The sequence below is a fragment of the Aspergillus bombycis genome (genome assembly GCF_001792695.1).
Source record: "Aspergillus bombycis strain NRRL26010 chromosome Unknown contig00025, whole genome shotgun sequence".
Classification (NCBI taxonomy): Eukaryota; Fungi; Ascomycota; class Eurotiomycetes; order Eurotiales; family Aspergillaceae; genus Aspergillus; species Aspergillus bombycis.
The window spans coordinates 107,103-135,028 of NW_019170027.1; the positions used below are offsets into that span (position 1 = coordinate 107,103).

Genomic DNA, 27,926 nt, shown 5'->3' on the forward strand with positions numbered 1-27,926 from the left:
GATCTTGATGAGCTGCATGTTGGGGTAATGGATTGGGCTTCTTGGGGAAACGTAATGTGTCCTTCGACTCGGGATTGCGATTCTATGGGGCTGGCCTTTTCGCTAAATTGTGGTGGGAAGCCTCGTTCTATATATGTTGGTCTTAAGTCACCTAACGTCGACAGAGAATCAAACGCCCGAGAAAAACCCTATCATTTATCAACAAAGCCATGAAATCAAGGCGGCAGGGCAATTGGAGCGAATGATCCACTCACAAATCCCGTCCGTTGCCCGGCGTAAAACTTTCATAATAGGCTCCGCGAACACGGTGTTGCCAATAAATCTACAGACAAAGCCCAAAGGGCAGCACAGCACTACATACTACACATACAAGGGCTAGATTCAAGAGGAAACGCGTGATAAGCGGGGAGTAGACTCAGGAGCGCCCTGAGCCGAGCCGGATCCACTCAATATACATGAAGCGAACGATATACGGCACTTCGACTATGGCGGGTTCAGGTTCAGGTTAGAGGCTTCGCCCTAGTCTCAGGGGAAGCTTTATCGGGGGCACAGTGAGCTTGGAGACCGCCGGACTGGTTATAACCCAAGATTGAATTCGCGCATTTGATGGATATGTTCAGACTCTTTAGCCACAACCAATAACAGCACATGCAGTATAGAGAGATTGCTATCTTGTGGTGCCGGGATGATCATGCATATCTGGCCCCAACCCTTGCCCCGTATCCTATTTTCAAAAGCCCAATTATTTAATAAATGGAACTGGACCAGAATAAGGAAAAGTCCAGAGACACTGTGGATGCAGAGGTGCAGTCAAAGCTTTAAGGAAACAATGGATAACTATTCCCCGTGCCATTGAACTAATACGGTAATCATATGGGAATTCCGCGACGTGGGATTTAGATTCTGCTGATACTATTATCTCTTTCCCTACGCTGGAACTATCGATCTCTGATGTAGTCCATGAGGCTAATCAAGCATTCAACGTAGTCGTTGGACGTTTTCAAATTTCGAGCATTTTACGTCCAGCGAAAATGATACCCACAAAATGTCCACCCGCCTGGAGAATCACTACACTATTATTGGCCCTGAAAGACGAGCGAAAACAATCAAAAAGAAAGTATCGATGGCCAAGTAGACATAAACAGATATAGCTATCTATTTAATCACGACCTGTTACCTTTTTTGTATGAACAGGAGCGACAAAGCAACCCAACGCAGCCAACTATAGTGATCTACGTCTGATGTTGATAGAGATACACTGCCATTTCTGTATCTTATTTGGTCGCAGGGAATTGACCGATGATCGAGTTAGAGTGTTGACATCATATTTCCAAGCGGAAGATGGCGGGTTGGAACGATGTCGAGGTGGTGTCAACGTGAACAAGGCATTCAACGGATTGCTCGAGACAGTGACTTGAAATCCTCCCTGGGGGAAGCAGAGACATTGAACAGAACATCTCTTGAAGATCTTATTACACCTGCCGTAGCCTTGACTCAGCCAACGCTCGCATGTTTGCCTGGTTCATTGGACAACTCTTCGTTGGACAGCTCCAACGCATAGGCATAGCTTCAGAGTGCGCCAGCAGATATATAATTTTATGTTCTGATTGTATCTAATCAGCTGGACCCACCTCTCAGTAAAGTTGTCATGCACCCCGGCTTTCATCCGACCTATCGAGCAATTGAACTTGTATACCAAACTCTATAAAGTGCTCCTCACCCCACTGTCATTTGTAAGCACTTGATAGCACTAAATCTTGGGTGGTTCTACTCACGCGTTGTGTGGCCACAAATCCAGTAATAACGCTTCCCCGAGGACGCTCATTAACGTATCGGCGATCTGGCGAAAGCATACCTGGGCTCCTGGAGCCGTCGCATGGATTGTCAGGCTGGAACTCTATTTCTCGACTGAGGCTTGTGGTGACCTAGTCCTGTTAGAGATAGAGTATGGGCATTTGGAGAGGCGGGATACACACCTTTAAGCCATAAATAGTGCTGGAGTCGCTATGGCCAGTTGTACTCCCTACAACGTCGATAATGCGTTCCCCCCCTGGCCCATCAATGGAAAATGTTAATGTCTTGCCAGTGTACATGTACCAAACCGCAAGGCCTTATCCGTGTAGTTGAATGTCATGCCAAGGATCGGAGAGGACTCAGATGAGACATGCACCTCCATGCTGATAAGTGAACCAAGCCACTCGCCACCGGGCCCTCCGAAGTCAATATTCATCAAAGGACGATAGGGTGGCCCTACGTTGTCGGGTTGGAACTGATAAATCTGTAGAGTGTCATAGCTAGGTCGTTTGGACTGCCACAAATATGAATTAGGTAAGGTAAGATCGAGAGGATAATCCCGCCAAAAGGGATCATTAGACGTATCAGCCCGTGCCTCGTCATGAATGGTTCCAAGAGCGGTTAGTTTATATGTCTTGCACTCGTTAGTCGTTGAATCATTTGTGGTAGGAGAAAAGCTTACATCTGTACCAGCAAGGATATGATATACCCCACTGGCCGAATGGGGGATTTGCAGGACGCCATAGCTCATGTTCTCATCACCTGAATCCCCAACCCAGTCGGATATAGTGTTTCCGCCAAAATGAAAGCGTATCCCCCGAAGGCCTTCTGGGCAAAAGGCAAGCTCGATTTGATTGAATATGGCCCCAGGAGGGACATTGATCGTTATCTCGCCGGTCAAGTCTCCATATCCGACGGCCTGTTCTGTTGTCACTTGTGTATCTTGAGAATGATGACTGATGCCAGAAATGAACACCCGTGCCCCGAGCCGCACAGTTGATATTTTGATTTCTCCACCATGTAACATGGTATGTGGGAACGCGCTAATCCGGTAGCGAGGGACGCGGCATCCATGTGGAAGAACCTCCAATTCCACGCTGATGTATGCCGTGTAAATATTTTCCGCACGCCATTGGGTCAAGCCCTCTGATACCAGCCAATGGCCAGGCCGAAACTCCAGACAGTTAGCCCGGCGCCCGCGAGGCTCTTTCGATCGTCCGCTGTCCGCTTCTACAACAGATGCTATTGGTTCCAGGAGCGCACGGATTCTCTTGCGGTTCAGCAGGGAGAGCCTTTCCGGGGATTGATCTTTGGTGTGAAGGATGGAAACTGTGCCGCGATATAAGCGGAACCAATCCCGTGTTTGTTCTAGATCAGGGAAGAGGAAATCCATGTCGTTGCCTCGAGCAAACTGTCTCTTCCAGAAGGACTGTGGTAGGCTACAAAATACCACACGTCGTGCAAGCTCTCGACATGTATATCTTAGGTCCAGGAGCTCAGGGACCGATAAGTACGATACAACCTCGTGAAGAAGTTCTAAGGACATTCGGCCGAAGGAGTTGAGGTATCCAGTATTGATGTCGGTGGACGACGTAGGAGATGCCGAGTGAGTTTCCCGTCCGGCATCCACATCAGGTGCGTTCTCCTCCAGCCTTTCCAGCAGTGGAATAGCATATGGATCCGTCTGCAAGAGTAGTGGCATGTCCTCCGGCATCGGCACGTCGGCATACGCTCTTTGCCAACGCTTAGCACCCCCATAATCATGACCGAAAGAGAGACTAGATTCCAGCGGTGATGGAGTGCAGAAAAACTGATCATACAGGGACTGGGCAATTTCTTCCGAGTCAATTGTATGCCATAGACGGTCCTGTAGCAACATCCAACAGGAATCGTGGAGACCAAAGCCGTGCAGAGGTGATTCCGTTCTCAGCAATTCCACATCCTCGAGCTCCATCGCGTTACTGTAGTCCAGTTCTTCATCTAATGGAGCACAGAGAATATCGCGGGAGCCAAGAAAACCTACACCTGTCATAAAATTGTCACAGTAGTCTTGCTTGACCGTCGCACGTACTTCGGCGTACCATGGCCGCTGGGTCTCGGAGGGGTCTTCCGGTTCATCTTCGCAGAGAAGAACCACCCCACATATAGGGCAGTATTTATTGGATACGTCCATGTCCTGGATTTCTGGATCCATAGTATGGCTGTCTCTGTATGAACCTGGGTAGATGATTAAATGCGGTGGTGGCCGAGGTTTCAGATTTTTCTCGGGATTGATGATTAACCGCACTCACCAGTTGACCCTCCCTTTGGTGCCAAGAACCTATCATCCTCCGAGCGTAATATCTCGTTTTGGTGTAGCAGTGTAGCTTGTTAATATGTTTCAGTTCCTCCGTAAGGGACTATAGGAAGTCATGTACAGTCTTCGAACATCCCATTTAGTGCGTCCTAGATATCTTTTAATCCCCCTATGGGCCCCGGACGAGAGTTCTCTTGAAACCACTTTAAATGGGCTATTTTATTAATTTTTATTTCTAGAAAAATTCCCCTCTGTTAACTCTTTTGGGTTTCTTCTTACCCAGCAAATGTGATTGGCGATGTCAGAATAATGCGTAATATTTGTTCAATATATGAATAAACAAATAAAGAACATCATGGCAGATCAACTAAACATGAGTCAAAAGGAACCCTTGACCTTCCCCATGAATCATGGTAATAAACCTTCCGGTCAGCGCTGAGGAATTTCAGAAGGAAACTTGTCGCGTCTGTAGATGCAGCGCCTAGATCGTTGGGTAGCGTGATGGTACCCCCCTGGGCATCGATAAATTGGAATGGTCAAGTCAAAACGGCGTAGTATAGATCTCAATACAAGCCTTTTCCACAAAGTTCCGCCAGCCGGGAAACAACGCCCGTGGAATGATAGAGATCCTATCGCCAGCTTGAAGGTTTCGAACCCACCACAGATTCTGATCACTGCGGTAGGTAATCTCATGGCACACGGTTTTCTTGCTTGCGTGCACATTGGTTGCCAGCCGCAAGTTCGCATTCTTGGAAATATCATCTCTCCCCGGCGGCCTGGCGATACCAAGGTCAAACCATGTCCAAGAATTGTTGAAGGAGCCATGATCTTGGGGATAGCTACTCCACCCCTGGTCATGGCTCCAGACTGTGATTTGGATCTTTTGCACGGGGTGCCGCTCGCCTTGAATGGGTGCAGATATCAGGTATGGTGTTTGCCCGCGACAGTCCCTCTCCTCATATTGCATTTCGTCCGCTCTAGCGACCCGGGATAGAAGCCAATATTCGGCGTAGTCTAACACCTCCAGGACGATTTCGGCCGGTAACCATTCCTTCAGAGCAGTGAAAACCGAAATAGCATCGTTCGAATGGCGTGGATAGTACGTGTCATATGTATCGATCGGGGCGGCCATGACTTCGAGCGATTTTTATACCGAAAGGAGAAAGGCACAAGCGAGGTTATGGTATTTCTCCCGAGCTAAACGGGTCTGGCACCCACTATCCTGGCCGGTTGAACCGTAACTTTCCGTTGCACTCGAACTCAGGACAAGTCGCCTGTCCTACATACAACCAATGTCATCTGACCAAGGAGATCACATGTCCTGCCATTGCCCTGGACGGCCTGGCTGCCTTAGGCAGGCGTACTTGCAAAACCATCTTTCGTGGCAGGCGAACACGTCCATCAATCATGCAAGAAACCGATTAAATTATCTTTACCACCTGAACCGATTCTCCTAAACATCCCTTTGATATGGTACAAGCTCTATAGATCAAACAAGCTAACTTTAGGGCAATAGCAGTCATGAGAATAGCTGTGTAGTTTTCTGCTCCATTTCGGTGGGAACAAACCGCCTATTCAGTGTTGCAATTTGGTTCTCTCTTCCGCGGTTAGTGTTTGATAATGTTGAATGATGTAAGGCAATTGAAAACCAAAGTTTGGGTAAAGAAAGGAGCAACGTAAATGTAGCCATCGGGAGGGATGCAATGAGCAAGTCGAAGGAGCGGAACATTGTATCAAATCACGACGGACGACATTGATTCAGTACATTTGACGGGGCGATCAACGTTCTACTCTCGAAAGGTGAAAGCTATTCAGCAGAACCGGCATTGATCTATCGCTTTGCATGTCGCCCATGGGTGATATCCTACTTGGTGTACTTTTCTGTCTATGTATTGTTGATATTCCTCAGGTCGACGTTGGCACCATCGGAATCTGATCTCGCGTCTGACAGGGGTCATAATTCGTCACTCGCTCCACAGTATATAACATGCAGGATGGCCGATACGAAACCATCAATGATAGGTGAAGAATGCCGTCTTCGCGGGGTCGGATTGCGTGATTGATAGTACAGCTTCCGTGATGGATACATCTCAGTGAACAACTCTCGTCTACAAGCTAACTTTCGTTTGCGCCTGCACTGGTGTCTCGATCGAGCTCTCCCTATCGGTTGGGGGGTTTTCCTCCTTTCTGTCACGGTTAGTTAGCATAATTGCTCAACCATGACCCCGGGCTGAGAGACATACCGTTTTTCACGTTTGAGAAAGTACTGAATCAATTGCGCCGTCGCAATGAGACAGATCGCGCTCGCCAACGTAAACGAATACCCCTTGGTAAAGCGCGGCCCTTCGACTGTCTTATAAACCAACAACGGCGTCCACACTGTCGTCGATTGTGCAATCGTGTTGGTGATAACCAGCGCCAACGACCGTTCCGCCGGCGATGCCCGCAACTCACTGTTAATCCAGCCGTATAGCACACTTGACATCGCCACGGCCGCGTAGGTCGTTTGAAAGGCGAACCATTTTGCAGATTCAGGCACGTTCCACACGATTAAAATGACCAAGCCGATGATATTCCAGATATGTGAGACTGTGATGGCCCATACCGGTCCCAGCACGAGATCTGACGCGAAACAGATGAACAACGTGTAAAAGATACCGAGAGCAGGTGAGATAGCAGCCAGTTCATTCAGCCGCGCTGTTGAAAATCTATTCAGACTTTTCAGCCAGAGCAAGTATCCACCGGCACTAGTATTCAGACAGGCATTCCAAAAGAAGATGTCTAGCCAAAGCATCGCCCAGAACTTCCAATTCCGAGCGATGTTAATCACAGATCGCCATTGGAAGCCTGGGTGAAAGCCATGGCCGACTCGGGCAAGTCGCGCCTTTGCGATATCAACGTCCTTGGGCTGTAGAACCATGCGGTTGGGCTTGTCGGGGGTGCCGGGCAAGATGAAGAAACCGATAATTCCGACCGGGATGGTGATGATAGCGCAGATGATGTACATCCATCGCCAACCGGCGAGACCATGCACGCCATCGAGTCGAGCTGATGCGCCGGATTGGATCAGACTGGCTGTGAGGGTTCCCAGTGTGAGCCCGACGTAGAAACAGCCACCCCGACGGGCGATTTCATCACCACGGTACCAGGCGCCTGTACGTGTCAGCCCTGATGCCATCCATGCGGGTGGAAGAACTTACCGAATATATAATGCATCCCAGGAAAGAAGGCGGCCTGATAGTCAGCATTGGTTCACAACAAGTTGAGGACAACACACTTCAAACCATCCCACCAGAAATCGATAGGCTGCTAGCTCGCTGAAGGAAGTTGCTCGGAACTGTAACAGCGTGAAGACACCCCAAGCAATATCCAAAATTGGGATCACCCAGGAAATGGGCAATTTGGTGAATAGGTAGACAAAAGGAATCTGCCCCACGACCGCGCCGACGGTGTACATGGTCTGCAGCTGAACCAAGTCATTGCCCTGGAGGTTCAGATCCTCCTTAACCCCAGAGACGTAGGCATTATCTAAAACCCTTAACCTATGAGTGACGACACGAGTAGAAGAGAAAACGCACTAATGTTCGCCTGGTCGATATATTTCACCCAGTAAGCTAGGAAAGCATATGGGACAATGAGCAGGTCAAGCTTCAGGATCAGCCGTCGTTCCTCAGCCGTGTCCTCATCGGCGAACCACCGAATTCGATACCATGGACGCGAGGAAGAGCTCATTGTGTCGATGATTTGGGAGACAAGTCATAGCATTCTAGAAGATTATATACATTGAATACTGAAGATGTCAGTTTACGGCTCATTACGTGACAGTTGATATGAGTCGCACCATCCAGCCACTTGCAGAATTGAGGTATCTTTACGATCTAGGCGAAACATCGTGGGTGCGTTAGTCTACTGCCGGCCAAGAATAATGTCAAGAGGTGGGTATAAGGCGTGCTCAGATCTCCGCATGTCAACCCGGCTTTTGCTTGATGAATTATCAACGACCATTTAGTTTTACCGTAGATCAGATTTATTTCCTGCTAAGATATCCGGGCATCAAGTCATTGGGGAATTTTGCGAATTACTATGACGTTAAATATGCTCTCCCGTCATGCTGTATGATGGTCTGTTTGTTAATATCGTCTGTTATATATCTTCGTACACTATGGTCAACTGTGGATCACCGACAGAGAAGGCATTTTTGAATTAACGTTGGTAAATATACACTTTTGCCTTGCTCTTGAAGGTGTTTGCGACAGGATTTCCTAAGATGTTTACGGCTTCCATGATAGACAAGGAAAGTCTGGAAGAATAGGGTATGTAACCTACATCTGCGACTCATGAACGCAGTAGGAGCATTTCGTGTGAAGATAGAAGGGCTTGAATAGTCTTTCTGTTTATTGAACGCAGTTACCTTCTGGGATCTTTATCGTATTTATTTTCGGATGAGCCTGTTAATACTATATGACTTTGTTTTATATGTATCTAATCTGAAAGTTCAAGGGGTGCGATAGCTTCATACAATGCTTTTGGATCTCCTCTGAGTAGTCCTCTATTGTGTGTACTATAGGATTTGAATGTCACTAGATCTACTGCATACGACCACAAGCTAAGGGGATAAGGCTTTGCGTTCGCTCGGCCGTACGTAAGCCACTACTATCAACGCGGGCCCATGGTGGCTGGTTGAGTATCGTTAGTTCCATGGCGCCCAGGGATTTTGGTGACATCTCTATTCATGACAGACATAGATCCGTTAGCCCAGAAATCATAATGCTTGAGACAACTCCCTCCACTCATCCTGGCTTCTTACCACACGCTGCAAAAGCTTCTCAATCCCCTCATCAAGCTGCTTTAACGATAACCCATAATCCTTAAATCCTGAAGATTCACTTCTATCCCAGTACCAAAAGCACCCGTGTCGTTCATGGATCCCTTCCATCAAGTTTCAGCAGAGGGAAAACCGGAAAGTGGCGCAGTACTTAGGACATTTCTAAATGTAGCCATTCGGGAGGCCCTTGTGGTGTATGTTCGAGGTCAAAGTTTGGGATGTGAGCGTTCCAAGGAGATGGTCGGAGATCCGAACCTCTGGGAGCTCGCCCTCTGCCAAAGGACAGTGCGATTTTACCAGGTAAGCTTAGCTAATTGATGAACAAATGATATCCAACTGCGATATACAGTGCATTTGTCAAAAGATATTGTGAATACAAGGACGGTTGGTGGGACAGACGCGCAAGATAGTCTTGGCACATCAATTCTCAATGACGGTCAGCATCCAGCCTAAATTGACTCTGGGCCAGTGCGGTCTATGCAAGACACCTTATGTTTAACTTCCATAGCACAGTGATGACCGATATTCAAAAGCCCACATCCAATATCTCCATCTTGGAATGACGTGGTCAGGGGCTGATTCACCAGTAACTGGAAGGTAATAGCAACACAATAGATGAATCGAGACCAATGCCACGAACCCTTGGTTCCTCAGGTCTGACTTCATGGCTTTTTTCCAACCATGCATACAGCCCGTAATAGCCGCGGGTGTACCTTGTTCCTAGCATTTCCGCGGACCACACACCAATAAAATCTATCCAAAACAATGTCTCATATGACATGACAATGTGGTATTGCCTGATAGTGGAGGGGATGGCGCAGGATGACACATCGTGGGGTGATCGGCTCTAGGTAGAATAGCATATATTACAGGGTACACACACACCAGAATAAGCTTGCTGCACAAAGAGATTGTTCAAGCTTTACAATGAGTGCAGGTATGTCGTATATTAACGGTAACGCTGGACTTTCACGCTGATATCGAGTTAGATCCAGCGTATCCCAGATTCCCTTTCGCTCGCCCGAGTGGCGATGAACCACCTGCAGAGTTTCACCGTCTTCTCAGAGAATGTCCTGTTTCCCGCGTCGAGCTTTGGGATGGGAGCCATCCATGGTTGGTGGTAAAGCACAAGGATGTTCGCGAAGTTCTTACGGACCCCAGACTTTCCAAGGTGCAATCATGTGGACTAGCCTCTGTGCAGTATGATGGGATTAACTAATATTGTCGCAGGTTCGTCAGCGAGAGGGCTTTCCAGAAATGTCCCCTGGTGGAAAGGCAGCTGCGAAAAACCGGCCGACCTTCGTTGATATGGATCCTCCCGATCATATGCATCAAAGGTACGTCTGCCGCATCCCTCCTCACGGCATACCTAGGGTTAATCAGCGAGGCAGGAGCATGGTTAGCGCCTTTTTCGATGAGGGATACGTTGAATCTCGCCTTCCGTTCATTCGGGACACTGTTCAGCATTATCTGAATGAGTTGATCACGGTTGGTAAGGATGGGAAAGAAGTGGATCTTGTGAAGTATTTTGCTCTGCCAATACCCTCCCATGTGAGTCATTCGTTTCCATCGTCTTATATCGTGTTCGTATAGATTAATGACCGGACACTGTCATAGATCATCTATGATATACTCGGTATACCGCATGAAGACTTCGAATATTTACGCGGGTGTGATGCGACGCGGACTAATGGAAGTAGCACTGCTGCTGCCGCCCAAGCTGCCAACAAGTAATGGCGTTCCATGTCAAGTGTACGTGCTTGAAACACAGGGCTGATATATCTCTGTAGGGAGCTGCTGGACTATTTGGAGAAACTGGTCGATAAGAAAACTGCACACCCTGGCAAAGATGTTATAAGCACCCTGGTCATGGAGCAATTGAAACCAGGACACCTTGAGAAACTTGACGTGGTTCAGGTAGCATTTCTTCTTTTGGTGGCCGGTAACGCTACCGTTGTAAGCATGATCGCCTTGGTATGACCAAACTATCCGGAACACAGAAGGGTTGAATAGCTTGGGCTGATCTATCGACTCTTCAGGGCGTGGTGACCCTGCTCGAGCACCCAGAGCAACTGTCGCGGTTAATGGAAGATCCATCGCTCTCCAAGCTATTTGTAGAGGAACTATGTCGCTACCACACAGCATCCGCACTCGCTACTCGGCGTGTGGCTACCGTGGATATCGAACTTCGTGGACAAGTCCGAATCCTATACTTCTCCCTGTCGTTCATCAACTGCTAACAATCACAGAAAATAAAAGCCGGCGAAGGCATCATTGCGTCAAATCAAGCTGCTAATCGTGATCCCGAGGTCTTCCCCGACCCAGACACCTTCGACATGTTCCGAAAGCGAGGACAAGAGGAGGCCCTGGGCTTCGGATACGGCGATCATCGGTGCATCGCGGAAGGGCTTGCGCGTGCGGAGCTAGAGACTGTCTTTTGTAAGTCAAAAGCTCACAGATCCCATGCTAAGACCTGGAAACTCACGACTGGACACGTTTGTAGCCACTTTATTCCAAACAGTCCCGAGCCTTAGGCTCGCGGTCCCCAAATCGGAGATCCAGTGGACACCTCCTACCAGGGACGTGGGTATCATTGGGCTTCCGGTGACTTGGGATAGCGATTGAAACGGAGGAGGAACCGTGAAATTGCAAATTGGCTTCACCTGGATTATGCTTATGTATTTTTAAATTGTAACTTTCCGGATATTAAATTGTTCCCTTGACTTGTTTAATTCTTCAAAGATTAGGCGAAGAATAGATTCCTCCATAGATATTTTATTGATGCAAAAAAGGATATGACGAATCCACAGACAATATCGACGGAGCTTGCCTTCTCAATAGCTTGCGTACTTGGCTAATCTCCAACAACAAGCAGCCGAATCCCCAGACGCTACATCTGCTGTGGCAAAGTTGTATAAGTCAACACCTTGATGGATATGGAAACTCTCTTATCTTGACACGAAGTTTGGTTGGGTAGGCCCCTCCTAACCTAGCCTGACATTGCCTCCTGCAGGTCTCTCATAAATCTGTATCAAAGGAAGGCATCTCTCGAATCCCGCATCCCTTACCGCTAAGCAGGGATGAACCTCGATGTGAGGTACACCGCAACATCGCCGTCATTTCGTGGCCCGAGCAAGACTGACCATTACTCCAGACCACCCTTCACTCATAACCTTTCGAGAGACAGTTCTAGAATGTTATCTTTTGTTTCGCCGTGGCTCAGGTGGGGTACGTACAATACACACGTCTGGGGGTCGAACGCCGGAGCGCACATTAGCCCTAAGCAGAATCTGCTGTGGGACATCACCAATCGACCAATCACTCGAATCAATGATCCACGATGAGCTTACACCTTGGTCGTATGTACCAACACATGGCTGCGAATGTGGCGTTCCCAGCGTTTTCGCAAAAAGCCGGTCTATTACTCGCGGAGGGCGAGTGTGTATGGGGAGGATAGTGCCGCAGCCATAGTTCAAAAAAAAAAAGAAAAGGTTAATTAACATAGTAGAAAAGTATTATATAAACACTGGATATTAGTATGTTTGAACAAGAATTATCGCACAATCTAGGAAAAGAGTCTCAGCCCAAGTCCCACGGCATATCAACTGTTAGATCATCTATAAACATTCAGACATTCATCCGGGGGACGGGACCGGCAAAACCTCGGACATTCCTCGGTTTGGGGGGAGGGCAAGTGATGCTACTATGTGTACGTGTTCCTTTATGGCTATGGTTGTGAGTACCAGTGCGGTGGCTGCCATGGTTTCCACCGTTAGTATCATGATGTTGGAGCCGATCCGCGTTGTGGAGAAACAGGGACAAGGGGATGAGATGGTAGTGGAGAGCCAGGAGGCGAGGTGGGTGAGGAGGGTGAGTATGGCGCCGTGTCGCCCTCTAACTCTACAAGGGCCGGGCTTCCTAGCTCGCTTCTCGCCGATTGTCGTTGCGCAACGACTTCCGCAGGCAATTCGCTTCTGATGCCTTCCTGTTGCCCGGGGTATCCTGCCGACAGCTCGCTTCTCCTATGTTCATCCGGTCCGCTGGCTCCCGCAAGGGCCGGATCTTTTGTGTCTTGCTGTGGCTGCGGTTGGTCCTCTTCGGTCGGTACACTCTTCTTCTTTCTCCGTAGGTAAAAGAACAGCAGGGCAGCCAGGATTGATACCCCCGCGACGCCGCCGATGACGCCCCCGACAATGGCGCCTACCCGCTTAGAGCCACCAGATGACCCCGAGGATGGTGTTGGGATCGTGCGGGTGGGTGAGCGGGTTGGTGCGGTATATGTGCGCGAAAAGAAAACGGCAAGGTCCCGGTTATCGAAGCCGCCGGAAGGCTGAGTGGTATTGGCGCCCCCGGTGGCGCTAGAGACAAATAGTCAGCGTCAAAGGTGTGGATGCGTTGACCCGAGATACGTACGATCCCCCAATGGTAGAGATAATCTCGGACGGAACCTCGTAGCTCGTGAGGTTGGATCGGAACATTGCCCACATCGCATCTTCCGGATTTTGTTTGCCCAGGTACATGTTATGCATTCCGTATATCGGAGGCACATCACAGTCCGTGGAGTTGGGCTGCGTGCCGCCCATAACACTGCTTCTGATTAGATATCCACGTTAGCATCGCTTAGTTTCGAGTGGCACTTACAGCATCTGGGCCCCATCTACAACAGTACAGGACATGGAATGCTTAGGATAACCGGTGCCGGGCCCGGCAGGAAACCTAGACCAGATTAACTAACCACCATGGGCCGATGCAAGGCCTGAGACGTACCATTTGATCCATTTGAAGGAGGGCATGGACAGAATGTAAATATCATCGAAGCCAACACCTCCTAGAGCGCCAATGCCCCCGTAGAGATATATGTTATAGGATGAATGGTCTTCCGCCCAGGTGACACCGGCACAGAATCTCCTCCGTCGCTCTGGGACGTCGCCGGTCGCTTTTTGAGTGTACCACTTACTACCTGAGATGTCGTAGAGCAAAATCTCCTGCCAAATGTGAGTCGTCGACAGGCAACCGCAGAGGGTAATGATGAGGTACGCACATCCATGGGCTGGCCAACGGTGGTGCCATTATTGGCAGCCTGCACGCCTCCGATATACACCAACATGCCTTCACTTGCTGGGATATACACCATGGCCCCTTCCGCACGGCCGACCGTGTCGGGACCGGATGAATTCGTCCACGTATTCTGCAGGATGTTGTACTGCAGCATCGTCGACAAGGCCTTGGGGCGCTGCGATCCCCAATTCGGGACCGACGCGTTCGATAGCCATCCGCCATAGTAGAAGCCAGCCGCACGATCTTGCAACGTTACTCCAGCGCCGTAGCTGGCCCGTTTGATACCCGCCTGTGAGGAATCGGGGGTGACGGTGTTCCACTGGTTGTAGAGAGCGTCGTACGACCACAGCGAGAAGTTGCCCGGGGAAGCTTGGTCGAACTCGCCGCCGTAGAGATAGATCATCTTGTTGACGGTGTCGGGCCACAGAATTCCTCCGTTCACATCGGGCGCATCGGCGGGTTTTGTCAGATTGTTGTAGACGGCCGGCATCCCCTGATTGTTGACATCGAAGTCCGCATAGAGCAGGGCGGTATCTTCACAAAAGGGGAGGTTAGTGATCGCGAGTGATCGCCATACAATCCTCACGGTAAATGATGCACATACTGGTTGCATTGTCGGGGTATTCGCTCAGAGGGTTATAGTTCACGAAGCCGCCGTCGATGAAGAGCCTGAGATGGGTCAGTGGGATCGATGATCAACTCTGAGTAGATCTAACAGAGGTCGCACTTGCGATCGATTACCGCGGTCTGGTGTCCCCAGAGTCTGCAGAAGTCCTTCAATATGTCTGGCTCCTGGAGGCTCAACCCAGTGAGCCCCAGGAAGAGCAGTACATTCCTCGTCGTCATCGGGTTCACGAGGTACAGGATCTGCTCAAGGCCTCTTTCTCGGTGGGAAAGAAATATCGACCAAAATCATTCGTGTTCTCGTGTGGTCTTGGACAACGAAGTTCACCGGACTCACGGAGGCAGCATTTTTGGATCGATCAGATTGTCTCAGCCTTGCTGGGAAGTGGCCCAAGATGACCCTTCTGCTAGCGCGTCCGGCGATCTGCAAGGCCCTCCATGAGTTGACTACCGAGGACATGCATTGGGCGAATCCGGGACTTGTCCAGCCCGTACTCCAGTGGCTTAGCTTTTGATCGCCACTGCAGTTAACCTCTTTGAGGCTAAGTGGATCAATAACGCATCCTTCGCCCAGCGATACTTGTTGTTTGAGTGTGAGAGTCTGGGACACTCCCATGACACCCAAGACTCCCACAGCAATGCTTCCCCGTCTCTCGGTTTCTTTCTAGCCTTTTTTAGCCTTTTAGCTTGTGTTTTCTCATTGAATTCTATGCAATTCAAAAGCACTAGAACTCATTCCTGGGACCGATGGAAGTGGAATGTGCTTGACCTTCCCAGCCCCCACGCAAAGCAGGCCGTGGTGGAGCAGCCGATCCCTCGACGGTTTCCTGTCTACAAATCCCGAGCCCGTACAGCACAACGATGCCTCCGTGCGTCGCCTCCGAGACTGATTGTCAAGTGGGGTAACTGGCGTCCTGAACGTCTTTCTTTCCTCATATCGCGAGCTAAGCACCGGGGATTAACCTGAGTCACAAAGATAAACGTGGAATGTTCTTCTGCCTCCGGGGGTGTTTGCCAAGTCAGGACTCAGCGCTCTTGCGTAGATCGGGTACCCATTCGACGATAAGGGATCAGATATGTAAGCAGTTAGAAGTCTCAGTGAGTAAGCGGGCCGGAGAATGTAATCTAGGCCCGGTGCACCGTACGCACGGTACTATTTCCATGGATGAAATCAATGTTTTGGCCTGCTGGCATCGGTGGGTCCACGCTGGACAGCCATTTCTCTTCTCTTGAATCCTGCCATATCATTGGTGAGTTCGTTTACAGCCTCTTTTAGTGTGGCAGAGCAACAGGGTCTCCACTTATCAAGACTTTTAGTACTCTCTCATGTTGGCAAACAACTTCTTTTCTCCGCCAGCTTGTCTCTATAATCCTACCGAGTTCATAGACCTTCTAGCCTGTAGAGTAAGTCATGAGGAATAGTAGAATGATAAAACTAGTAGCTTTTTGCAACTGGCAGGAGGGTATACCATAGTCTATAAACTCAGCCTACGTTAGATATATATATGGCGAGATGTCTAGTATATCCACCTATCCATATCAAATTCGAGTGTTAATACATCACTAAAGATATTATCAACTGTATACCGGAATATATACACGGTCTTTTTTGTTGGTGGGCGTGGTGTGGTAGCAATATTACGGCATAAAAGTCCAAAATTGACTCTCCAACTCCTTTTGCTGTTCATCGCCCCCGGTAGGCTCATACACATACTGTTACTTGGTGCGGCCGCACCATTGCTTGAGTTTGACTATATATTGGAAAGGAAATGCTTAAAACCATAAACGCGCATTAGTGTCCATTCAGGAATTTATTGAATCCAGGGGAAGCCTGCGAAGTGTGCCAGCCTAGGTTGACCACCAGTTCGAGAAATCCGGTAACTTAGCGGGGCTCTGATAGACCACATAGTACTTGCGTGTGTCCTGCCACGTTCAAGTTCAGCTGAGCTGCATTCGGAATCTATATTTGGCTGCAATACTATGCTTTGAGGAAACTATCTGGCAATCATGACGGGCCCAACCAAGGACATACGGTTCGTGATAAAATCTGCACATCAAGTCACAGCAACGGTTCACCGGTTGGATGCGTATGAAACCTAAATATACGAAAGACAAGCTTTAGTACACGATTAAAGAATGATTTGAGTGTTATTCCTGGGGGACGTGTTTTGTTTGGAATGGGGATGAGTCGCCTCTCAGGGGAGGCACATTTGACTTTCGTTGAGTTGGTGAAGCAGGTGGAGACTGACATGCAGAACTCGCAATTATTCCATAAGGCCGTAAATCCCTTACGCATTGCTTAGGTGCTGTAATGTGTTAACTATTCCAGACCAACCATTGGTCAGGACCGCTAGGAATGAATTGTCCAGATGTCGAATCATGTTATGTTTAGCATCAGATGTAGGCAGCTGTGTCTGCGTTGAACAACCCTATTGGCCTCCTCGCTTAGAACGCTTTGATATCATCCTAGAACAATCTCTAACCAACTTCGGTTAGCCTGGGCCTTGGATTCAGGCTCTAGGTCAAGTCCATGGACGAATCTCATGCACGTCATCCCACTTCGTCAACAGCCAGACACCAGCACAAACATCGTATCTCTTCAGTCTTAGCTCTACCATTCCTCGAGGCACTAGCATATGAAAAGTGGCGCTGCATGGGCTCAAAAGGTTGACCCCTCATCTATACCAACCTCCCTCCAACACTATCTACTCCAGTTGTCTAAATCCACGTACAGCCTGGAAGAATACCACCAAGTAACTGCACAACCGAACCCACGATCCTCTACGTCTGGGCTAGATGGTGCAGCCCTTGCAGGAGTCTGGCGCCAAAGATTGGGCAAATCGCAAATCAGTACCAGAACGTGAAATTCTTCAAGGTTGATGTGGAGGAGCAAGGAAGTATTGCTGATGAGGCGGTGGTAGCTTTCGTGCCGACGGTAGTTATTTATCAACATGGGAAGGTTGTTAAGAAGTTGCAGGCACCCGAATCGGCATATTTAGAAGAGGTCCTAGGGCAACTGTAGTCACTTCAACTAAAGCCAGACACCGCTTCCAGGTTCATGACGAACAATGCCAAGCTCAATTCCGGTACACAGGGACGATCAAGTGTCACATTGGAATGGCTGGGAATATATATATTTATAGGGGGTTGATAACTAGTGTCGCTATCGCTGGCTTTAAAGGCAGCTCATGATATAGTCCGGTATATTCTATTCCGATACTCGAGCTTAGTTCTATACGTTATGAAGAATTTGATTTTAGTTGTGTACCGCGACGACCTCGGTGCGGGCCATCTTCCCCTGCTCAACATCACTGTCCTGCTGTGGTGGATCGTCGCTCTGAGAGTCAGATGAGAAGCCATCGTTCTCTTCGCTAACAGATGGCTTTCTTCTATCCCGCCAGAGCTGAACCTGGATAGCAGCGGTCACAACGACTGTAGAGAACACGCGATGAATTAGGAGCAGGTACAATAGCAAGCGGTGCACGTAGGAGACTCACTGAGTAGACACTGGAGGACGATATCCCATAAATAGCCCTTCCTAGCAGCCGGGAAGTCGGTGGTCTTCCAGACAAAGTTCGGTGCCTAACAAGATACGTTAGTTTTATTTCCTATAAGACAAAATTCTGGATTACAAGGCACTTACCACCGCCTGAACGACGTAAGCAAGGTCGTTCGCTAAACCGACAATTAAAGCTCTTTTCTCGGTGTCCGCTGAACAGATCTCGTTGATCCAACTCAAGATGAGCGGACCAGCACCGCTCTGTTGTCATTCAGTGAGCACGATATATCTCATTTATCGACTACTTTGTCATATTGAGCAAGCGGGGAGGAACTCACGCCAATGTTACTCAGCCAATATACAGCCATACGGCCCTTGATATTGTCATAGAGCGGCATCTGTCGCAGAAGTATACAGAAAATCATCTACAGATCGAGCATGGAAGTCAGTGACCTTGTGCATAGAGCGCACAGCTGCAGCCAAGGCTTCGAGGGCTCACCGTGATGATGGCTCCCGCATAGATGAAAGGCCACCGTATACCGCGACACCCATCGGACAGCCAACCCCAGCTCAAAGCTACTACAACAAAAATTCCCGTCGTAACCATAGGATCTATAACAGGCTTAGTACGAGTGCCGCGCACTTTTGGAGGACTACTCACAGTTATTAATCTGCGGCACCGAAAATGATGTACCCGGCACCGGAGGAGGGGTCGTGTTGAAGCTCTTTAACCAGTACCCCATGCCGGCTTGTGGGTAACCGTTATTCCAGACGATGTACAGTAAAGCTAGGCTCAGTTAGTCTATGTGGGCACTTGAACAAATGGAGGAGTTCCACAAACGTAGAAGATAGGTATGCCAGCTGAGGAAGATTCGCTTAGCCTTGGCGACGGTCCACGGCTCTTTTCCTGCACGGCCAACAGCCTCCATACGCCTAACCGAAAGGACATGCTCCTCTTCGGTCGTCCACCACGTTTTCTTCCCATCTTGCGGGAGGTTAGGGAAGAACAGGAAGCCGGCTAGGGCAAGCGGTAACGTGATGATACCATCGATGATAAACAACCAGCGCCAGCCAGCATGGCCGTGAACACCGTTCAGGTTCGTATAAGCGGCTGCTTGCAGGAATCCACTGAATAACGTTCCAATCGAACCGGCGAGCCAGAAAACCATCGCTCGCTTACCTATCTCACGTGGAGTGTACCATGATCCGAGTAGGTAGTGGATACCAGGGTAGAAGCCGGATCTGCACAGGGACAATCAGCAATGTGCGACTGGAAAAAGGTGATACATACGCACTCGAAAAGACCAACTAAAAAGCGGATGGCATATAGTGACCGATACGACTGCACGCTGGACGTACAAATCGTGGCTATCCCCCAACCGACCTCCAGCTGCAAGTAGTCTGTTAGCGATATACCATACTGGATGGGCACAGAATCTGGAAGAGAGTCATACCGCCGGAATTACCCATCGAGGCGAGACTCTGGTCAGCAAAAGGTTGGACGGTATCTGCCCAATTACATATCCCACGGTGTAGATAGACGTGCTAGTAACCAGCTGATTGCCATACATATTCAAGTCCTCCTTCATGCCACTGAGAAAGGCATTGTTAATATTGTTAAGATCCAGATTCTTTAGAAAGTAACCGATCTAGTAATCAACGTTAAGCTGGATCGTCTCTGCTTCCGTAGAGGGGAATGACTTACTGAGGCAAACGTAAGGACAAAGGCATCGACTTTGAATAGCAGCCAGCGCTGCTCCGGTGGAAGCTCCCAAGTATCCCATATGTAACCTTTCCATGACTTTATTGGCTGCACCTTGATCTGCTCCCTGGTGTGACTCTGTCCATCATCTGGATGGAGACTTCCTGATCCACTGGCGCTTTTCCTGCGGTCCATGTTCGATGCGTGGCTGGCCTGTCAAAGCCCAGCTGACAGCCGGATTTGCGACCGTATTTGAATCTATGTGAACATGACATTCATACTAGACATGGCCTCATTGCTCATTGATACTCCTCATCACGCCATCTCTTATCTTGGGGCTAGCTAGAAGACCTGGCCGTTTTTTTCTCGGTATTGAATTAAGCTCCTGTAAAGGTTGGAAGGTGTTCAGTGCACCCATATCGTAATTTGCTTTGCGCGCAGACTCTATACCAATCCTTTACACATTGCATGGAAAAAAGGCAGAAGCAGATATCTGGCAGCCCAGCCAGACCTGTGATTCTGAGGTCAGGTTTAGATGGTCGGCAGATATGATTGCGCCATACCCTAGCGTAATTTGACATTCCCCACCATATATGAGGAGGCGATGACAAGCTTGGAACAAAGAGAAGAAGCAATCGCGGCACTTAAGGTGTCAAACAAGCATTGCGATGTCGGCCTGGCTTGGCGGTTGGTCTTTTTTTTGCTGTGGCCACTTTGATACGTCTGTTGACAATGCTAACGCATGTCTAGAAAGGATGCACAATACGAACGGTTTCTGACGCAGTTTTAGACTCCATATTAGTGTCACACCAAGTTATCTAGGCCTGCAAAGGCACCAATGTGGTTGGCGAAGTCAAAAAATAAACCTGTCCGACACCATGAGGTGCGTTGTGTCTCCTCTTCGCCCTGGGAGGAATGTGGCTACATTCAACTGTGGAGCCTCCCAACCCCAACAATTTGCCGGCTGGACATGGGTCGTATCATGCTTTCCTTCGTCGCATGAGTGTATGTATATCAACTCGATACATTGTTCCGTTCAGGAACACAGGCAATCTAGATCGAGAAATAAGCGAACCTAATATACGCATTCGCTGGATTTAAGTTACCGAAAGCTAGCGTTAATGCCGACGCTCACATCAGGGTCCAGAGTGAAAGTATGACTTTACCAATGCTCCACAATGCAGGGTTGGATTGACAACCCTCACTCGACATTCCATTTACTTCGTCCTCTAACTCATGTTTATACCCTGAACGAAGTCTATTCTTCTTTTCCTACTGATTGAACTAGGTCAATGCTGCCCTTTAGGACTGCAAGAAAGAAAGCGTATATGTACCTACAGCATTCTCCAGTTGAGAATGACAGTAACACTGGGAGACACCCCATGATAGTAGCCCCTGTGTCTAGAAACAGTGTCAAAGACCCTCTGACCCTAATCTATGCCAAGAGGTGGGTCTAATATCGGGTGGCATCCACATAGTCGTCTGTAGAGATATAAGTACAACTTGGCATCGCCTTAATTGGTGGATTAAGTGACGATAAGCCGTGCGGAAACTGAGACGAAGCCAAGCCCTGAGAGAAGTATCTGACTGAAGGATATTGCCGAGCTGGATGCAAAGGATAGCACTTGCCGATATATCCCGTCGTATGCAAGAGGTTGGACGGTGTCCGTTTCTGCACATCCATGCGCGATGTCACAGCTCGCTAGCATGTCAGTGTCCAGTCGACACAGTCGGCACTGCCACTAGCCTTCCAAAGTCTAGCTCCAAGTTTTATGCAAGAAAGGGAGCATTCCATTTCTATATCTTATCAGCAAATCGATCTCCCATCTGCGGGGTATGTCGGATTGATACGCCATATTCCTATGCCCTCCGTACCGAGGAGGTTCTCCTTGCGTCATTAGGTTTGGCTATTGCCAAACGATAAGCGAGCTCACTGACCAATTATGATAATTTGAAATTATGGACGCAGCTCATAAAGTCCTTGAAACCCCCTTAGTATTTCATTACACATCCCGGGAAACATCTTGACTGCTCGCTCTTTGGCTTCCCAAGATGTCTGGGGGACTTTCTGAAAAGGACGACGCCTCAAGAGCAACTTCGACAAACAATAAAGCCAGCGACATTTCAATAGAGGAATCACCGGGCCAGGGAAGAGGAAACGTACACTATGTCAAGAGAACTGAAAATGACTCGCTGCCTGAGTACGAAGGAGATGTTATCCCAGGCTACGACGCCGATCTGATGCGCGCGCGAGCAAGTCTTAGTAGCGCAGAGGAAAAAAAGTTACTACGACGAATAGACTGGCACCTCATTCCACTCTTAGCGATCATGTACATGGTTAAGAGTGTCGATTTTACAAATGTACGTTTACACAGCGATTCATTATGACATGCAAGTCTCCATCCTAACCTTGGCAGGTATCCTATGCTCTAACCATGGATAAAGGAACGTCTCGCAATATCTTAACTGAGCTCAAAATGACATCTGATCAGTATAATCTGGTGACGACCATGTATTACGTGAGTTGGGCCAGATGTATGACCAAGATTTATACTAATTGCTTGAAGATCCCCTATATACTCGCAGAGGCACCTTCCAATCTTCTGCTGAAAGGCGCCCGACCGTCCATCTGGCAGGCCCGCATCATGGTTAGTCAAATGAACTGGTCATAAGGGAGTCCTAAATGCTAAAAACCACAGGTATCCTGGGGAGTCGTGCTCTGCTGTCATGCAGCGGTGACTAACCGACAGGGTCTGTATGCGGTTCGCTTTTTCCTTGGTCTCTTCGAGGCCGGCCTGTGGCCCGGCATGCTTGTCCAGTTATGTTACTGGTATAGACCGGATGAGATTGCCCCTCGGATAGTCCTTGTGACACTTCTCGGGAACTTCAGCACGGTCATCAGTGGTGTGCTTGCCTTTGCGTTTAACGGAGTGACAGCTGGTGGGCTATCTGGCTGGAAATGGTAAGGGACCTTCCAGTGTGAAAAGTCAACGATACGATATTGAGACTATCTTCCAGGCTAGTCTTGACCGAAGGCATCTTCACCGTGATATTGGGGATCGTTACGTACTTCCTCTTACCAGACTGTACGTATCACCATCATACCAGTAGGAGGAGCTGCATTGGACTAACCCTTGTATAGTTCCCTCTACAGCATCTTGGCTGTCTGAGAGAGAGCAGACGTTCATTGAAGCGCGCCTCCCTCGTAACGCTCCGAGAGCAGCGGAAGCCAATTTCGACCTGCGCGAACTCATCACGACTCTGAAAAACAAGAGAATATGGCTCTTCCTCCTCTGTTGGGCCTTCTTCACCGTCGGCACTACCGGACTTACATTTTACCAACCAACCGTGATAGCCAACCTTGGGTTTACGTGAGTTATTCCGACAGTGAAACCTGGCGGCAGATTGGCTAATGGTCGTGGCAGCTCTATGGGTGAAGCCCAATTGTTAAACATTCCTTCCGCGGTTTTCGCAGTACTTTTGACAGTCGTCTTTGGTATCTTGGCCGACAAGGGAAGGATTCCCCAGCCCGCCATTCCCCTCGCTTTCATGATTGTCATCGAGGCGTGCTATGGCGTGCTCTATGCCTTTCCGAATACCGGCGGCGTGTACGCGGCAACCATTCTAGCCGGCGGGCTCTCAACCGCATGGTAAGCTTCCCATCCCCTGTATAATCTGATCACTTCGTAGACGCTAACGCTCGACAGGTACGTGATGATGTGGCCCTGGCGCGTGCAGACCACTGAGGGTGCCACGGGTTCTGCCTTCGCCATCGCCTTTGCGAATAGCTACGGTCAAATTGGGGGGGCCGTGGGGTCTCAACTGTTTAATTCTCGGTACGCGCCACGATACACGACGTCGTTTGGGATTGCGATGGGGTTCGTGGGAATGGCCATCATTATGAATCTTATCACTTGGGGATTTACGTGGAAGGTCGACGTGGATACGAGGAAATTAAAGAGAATCCGGCTGGCGGCGGCGAAGCAGAATCAAGCGGTCTTGGATGATGTGGATATACACGTTGGGGAGAAGCGGCAGTAACGGGTCCTGTATGGAGGGAGGGGGGCCGAGGGTACTCAATGCCTCCGGTAGCATGCATGTTTCCTGCGTGATAAGTCAATCGAGGGCTAGATAGTAAACGAGTGACACTGGGGATCGTGTAAAGGCCAAGGCGCCATAGCGGGGACCGATTGTCTTATCAATTCCTCCCCCCCTCATCGTGTCGATGAAGCTTTTCTCACACCCCGTCCACCATTGACAGAGATTTTGGACTATGAAGGCGACTGATCTCTTTCGTGTTACCGTAGTGACAGCTGGGGCGCTGGCCCTACAGCATCAACATCCCTTGCTCGGCGATTTATCCCCGGATCTCGATCGAGTCATCGACGGATCGCCTCTGCTCTCCTTCCACCGATCCCTCGTGCAAATCCCCTCGATCAGTGGACACGAGAAACACGTGGGGGATTTTGTGTTGGATTTCCTCACGTCGCAGAACCTGACAGTAGAGAAACAAGTGGTCACTGCGGAAAGCGACGAGGAGGAAGAAAGATTCAACATCTACGCGTATGTTGGGAAGAACAGGCATCCGGACGTGTTGGTGACCAGCCACATCGACACGGTGCCGCCCTTCATCCCTTACTCCCTCCATGCACCAGCCTCAGACACGGGGTCCTTCAATCGTACCGACGTAGTAATTGCTGGCCGTGGTACGGTGGATGCCAAAGCGAGTGTTGCGGCGATCGTGTTTGCCGCCTTGGAAACACTCAGCGAAAATCCCAATGCCTCGATCGGGTTGTTGTTCGATGTCGGCGAAGAAAACAGCGGCGTGGGAATGAAACATTTCTCCCACTCCGACCTCAACCCGACGCCTCCGACATACCGTGCGGTCATATTCGGAGAGCCAACGGAGCTCAGCCTCGTCGCGGCACATAAAGGGACTCTGGGATTCAAGCTGGTCTCGGAGGGCAAAGCGGCGCACTCGGGATACCCCTGGCTAGGGCAAAGTGCTATCTCTGCGCTCGTTCCTATTCTCGCTCATCTGGATACCCTGCAGGATCTTCCGCCCGAGAACGGTGGTCTCCTTCGCAGTGAAACCTTGGGAAAGTCAACCTTGAACATCGGTTTAGTCCATGGTGGCGTTGCCGCCAACGTCGTCCCAGCGCATGCTGAAGCAGCGATCACTGTTCGCCTTGCAGCGGGAACTCCAGAAGATACAAGGGTGATCGTTGAGAAAGCGGTGACAGACGTTACTACAGACGACGAAAGTGTTTATCTGGATTTTGGTGATCGCAAAACAGGCGCTTTACCCCAGTACTTCGACGTCGATGTGGATGGCTTTCCAGTGATCACTGTTAACTACGGAACCGATGCCCCCGCACTGGAGATCCATGATCAGGAGACTCGAAGGGTCAAGCGATATCTGTATGGGCCTGGAAGCATCCTTGTTGCCCATGCCGATAATGAGGCCATCACGGTCGGGGAACTGGAAGAGGCAGTGCGAGGATACAAAAGACTCATCGCGGCTTCTTTATAGGCGTTTGATATTATATTGATACTATTGAAACCGGTAGCTCCATATACTACTTGACATTTGGCTCTTGACTACTGACTTTCCGAGTTGGGTTTGTACTATCATGGCATTCGGCAGCGAAAGTATGTTATCCGTGGCCTTGGATGAAGTGCATATACATGGATATCTTTGAACAAGACCCAAGCCGATATTCTCGGCTGGACCATGTCAGCTATGTATAATTCTTGAGGAACACTGCCCTCACAGTGTCACGTTTTAGCTAGATATACAAAGGGTTGACGCCTTGTCCACAAGGCCGCTTCCAACCTTATCCGTGCAGCCCGCATGTTCTGTCCTGCATCAGACTTCTTCTCTCCTTGTCTTTATGTGCGTCCCATGTAATGAACTCATGCAGCCCTGAACCCGCTGGAACCATTGGCAGCACTGGTACCTTCTTGTCGGTGATAACCTCTAGGAGAGCGGGGCCTTCCGTGTGGATAAGCCACTTGAGCGAGTCAACGACGTCTTCGGGTTTGCTGACACGTCGATGTTCAACGTGCATTGCCCCTGCCAGGCCCATGAAGTCTGGATTACGTTGGTGTGTGTGCGAGTATCGATCCTCGTAGAATAGATTTTGCCACTGGGTCACCATTCCTTGCTCCTCGTTGTTTAGAACGATGACCTTGACCCCGATATTGAATTGACTGGCGGTGGTCAGTTCTGTCAAGGTCATGCTAAACGATGCGTCCCCATCGATATCAATCACAAGCGCATCTGGACGCGCTACCTTGGCGCCGATAGCAGCGGGAAGGCCAAAACCCATCGTACCAAGACCCCCAGAGGTGATCATACTACGGGGATAACGCCAACGGAAGTGCTGGGCAGTCCACATCTGATGTTGGCCAACCCCGGTAGTAATGATGGTCTCCTGCTTGCGATCTGCAGTGAGCTTACTCAGCTCCTCAATTACATACTGGGGTTTAATTGAATGTGGTCGATCATCACGATTGTAAGCACTCCACGGCCACTTTGCTTTCCACGCGTTGATTTGTTGAAACCATTCTTGCCTCTCAGTCATGCTGGTCCTTCTCAAAAGGGGGAGTAGGTGGGTCAAATTCTCCGTGAGATCCCCGACAACAGCCTCAGTGGACTGAACCACCTTGTTGATATTTTTGGGTAGCACCTCAAACTGTACAATACCCCCAAGACCCTTTGCCGCTGCCGCCCTTGCTGTAGGTGCAAACTTGGCGATGTTTAGTGTCACTCTATCGTCGAACCGTGCCCCCAGTGCTATAATAAGATCGGCTTCCTGCATAGCCATGTTGGCATAGGCGGCGCCGTGCATGCCCAGCATATGCAAGGACTTCTCGTTCAGTTCGTCGAAGGCTCCAAGGCCTTGCAGAGTTGTCGTGACCGGTATGGACGCCTTTTCTGCAAGTTCCTGGAGCACCCGAGGTCCGCCCGGGGACTGAATCGCACCTTGTCCTGCATAGATGACGGGTTTCTTCGCGGTGTTAATCAACCTGGCGACATTGGCGATCGACTTGGTGAGTAACGTTTGGTTCGCGTCGGTGTTTGCGTAGGTCGCTATGCGAGGTATCGCTGGCCCGGTAGGGGTGGCCTTTCTTAGTATACCCGCTGTTACGTCCTTGGGTAGATCCACAAGAACCGGGCCCGGTCTGCCACTCGTCGCAATCTCAAAAGCCTCATTGATTCTCTGAGGTAGCTCAGCAACGTTGCGTACCATGACGTTCCATTTTGTGCAACCGCGCGATATACCGAGAATATCAGCTTCCTGGAACGCATCGCTGCCGATCGCCGTGGTCACGACCTGGCCGCTGAAGACGATCATCGGCGTCCCATCGGACAGAGCATCCTGCATCGGGGTAACGACATTGGTGGCACCGGGTCCGGAGGTGACCAGAACGATACCTGGCTTCCCTGACGCCCTTGCATACCCCTCGGCCATATGCCCTGCCCCTTGTTCGTGCTTAGGAAGGATGAAATCGAAATACTTGGAATTGTAGATGGCGTCGAAGACCGGAAGAATAGTTCCACCAGGGTATCCAACTGCCGACATGTGTGTCAGTAAGCCAAAAGAATGCTGGGACTCCTAACCTTCGTACAGATATGTTTGACACCGTGTCTTCGCATCATCTCGTGAAAGATCTGGCCGCCCGTCATGCCAACAAGCCTATGGATTGCATTAGTACCACGACGCGTACACAGCCTGAACTATTCTCATACGATTCGTCTGCTTCAATTGATGGGGAGCTCGCTGAAGGCATAGTATGACCCGCGCCCGTCCCGGGGAGGCTTGCTCTCGATGAGGGTTCTGCTTTTCTTTATGCCCACGGAATTAGCGAGGGTTGAGGAGATCACACGACAGCGATTCAAATCGATGAGGACCTGTGGACTAGGGGTATATGACTTACGTCGACTGTGTCACAGCCGTAGTCATCTTTCGTCCAATGCTTCCTAGCTTCCAAGCCCAAATCTGCGATCGAGCAAGTGAGGTTGGTTGACATCGTACGGTAAGAGCCAGGGCATTGCCAGCCCGACTGATAGGGTGTGTTCTATACATGTCACGCTGAGTATGTGGTAAAGGAAAAGAGTCAG

At 49.6% G+C, this 27,926-nt stretch overlaps 8 protein-coding genes across 8 annotated transcripts; 2 read left to right on the forward strand and 6 right to left on the reverse strand.

Moving 5' to 3' along the window:
• Positions 1-1,646: 1,646 nt before the first annotated feature.
• ABOM_003928 (uncharacterized protein) lies at positions 1,647-3,988 on the reverse strand (the record flags this gene model as incomplete). Its single annotated transcript, XM_022531058.1, has 5 exons — positions 1,647-1,724; positions 1,776-1,925; positions 1,977-2,050; positions 2,098-2,428; positions 2,477-3,988. The coding sequence occupies 5 exons, from the start codon at positions 3,986-3,988 to the stop codon at positions 1,647-1,649; spliced, it is 2,145 nt and encodes a 714-aa protein (XP_022390952.1).
• Positions 3,989-4,631: 643 nt separating this feature from the next.
• On the reverse strand, positions 4,632-5,222 carry ABOM_003929 (uncharacterized protein; the record flags this gene model as incomplete). Its single annotated transcript, XM_022531059.1, has 1 exon — positions 4,632-5,222. One exon carries the CDS (start codon positions 5,220-5,222, stop codon positions 4,632-4,634), a length of 591 nt encoding a protein of 196 aa, XP_022390951.1.
• A 976-nt stretch (positions 5,223-6,198) lies between these two features.
• On the reverse strand, positions 6,199-7,822 carry ABOM_003930 (putative MFS transporter Seo1; the record flags this gene model as incomplete). The annotated part of the gene is made up of 5 exons (XM_022531060.1): positions 6,199-6,277; positions 6,334-7,243; positions 7,291-7,324; positions 7,368-7,618; positions 7,669-7,822. The coding sequence occupies 5 exons, from the start codon at positions 7,820-7,822 to the stop codon at positions 6,199-6,201; spliced, it is 1,428 nt and encodes a 475-aa protein (XP_022390895.1).
• Positions 7,823-9,842: 2,020 nt separating this feature from the next.
• Positions 9,843-11,540, forward strand: ABOM_003931 (cytochrome P450; the record flags this gene model as incomplete). The annotated part of the gene is made up of 9 exons (XM_022531061.1): positions 9,843-9,852; positions 9,905-10,086; positions 10,146-10,252; positions 10,307-10,466; positions 10,533-10,645; positions 10,706-10,889; positions 10,955-11,113; positions 11,165-11,354; positions 11,419-11,540. The coding sequence occupies 9 exons, from the start codon at positions 9,843-9,845 to the stop codon at positions 11,538-11,540; spliced, it is 1,227 nt and encodes a 408-aa protein (XP_022390897.1).
• Positions 11,541-12,693: 1,153 nt separating this feature from the next.
• ABOM_003932 (uncharacterized protein) lies at positions 12,694-14,819 on the reverse strand (the record flags this gene model as incomplete). Its single annotated transcript, XM_022531062.1, has 7 exons — positions 12,694-13,273; positions 13,329-13,502; positions 13,557-13,631; positions 13,683-13,900; positions 13,957-14,507; positions 14,578-14,642; positions 14,701-14,819. 7 exons carry the CDS (start codon positions 14,817-14,819, stop codon positions 12,694-12,696), a joined length of 1,782 nt encoding a protein of 593 aa, XP_022390975.1.
• Positions 14,820-17,853: 3,034 nt separating this feature from the next.
• ABOM_003933 (putative allantoate permease) lies at positions 17,854-19,993 on the reverse strand (the record flags this gene model as incomplete). Its single annotated transcript, XM_022531063.1, has 10 exons — positions 17,854-18,029; positions 18,095-18,179; positions 18,241-18,357; positions 18,435-18,521; positions 18,596-18,708; positions 18,758-18,883; positions 18,938-19,338; positions 19,392-19,486; positions 19,551-19,745; positions 19,802-19,993. The coding sequence occupies 10 exons, from the start codon at positions 19,991-19,993 to the stop codon at positions 17,854-17,856; spliced, it is 1,587 nt and encodes a 528-aa protein (XP_022390896.1).
• A 1,857-nt stretch (positions 19,994-21,850) lies between these two features.
• On the forward strand, positions 21,851-23,839 carry ABOM_003934 (pantothenate transporter; the record flags this gene model as incomplete). The annotated part of the gene is made up of 8 exons (XM_022531064.1): positions 21,851-22,159; positions 22,216-22,317; positions 22,366-22,446; positions 22,498-22,760; positions 22,817-22,884; positions 22,941-23,169; positions 23,224-23,448; positions 23,506-23,839. The coding sequence occupies 8 exons, from the start codon at positions 21,851-21,853 to the stop codon at positions 23,837-23,839; spliced, it is 1,611 nt and encodes a 536-aa protein (XP_022390894.1).
• A 1,796-nt stretch (positions 23,840-25,635) lies between these two features.
• On the reverse strand, positions 25,636-27,891 carry ABOM_003935 (acetolactate synthase catalytic subunit; the record flags this gene model as incomplete). Its single annotated transcript, XM_022531065.1, has 4 exons — positions 25,636-27,377; positions 27,434-27,501; positions 27,743-27,789; positions 27,841-27,891. The coding sequence occupies 4 exons, from the start codon at positions 27,889-27,891 to the stop codon at positions 25,636-25,638; spliced, it is 1,908 nt and encodes a 635-aa protein (XP_022390972.1).
• Positions 27,892-27,926: the final 35 nt, after the last annotated feature.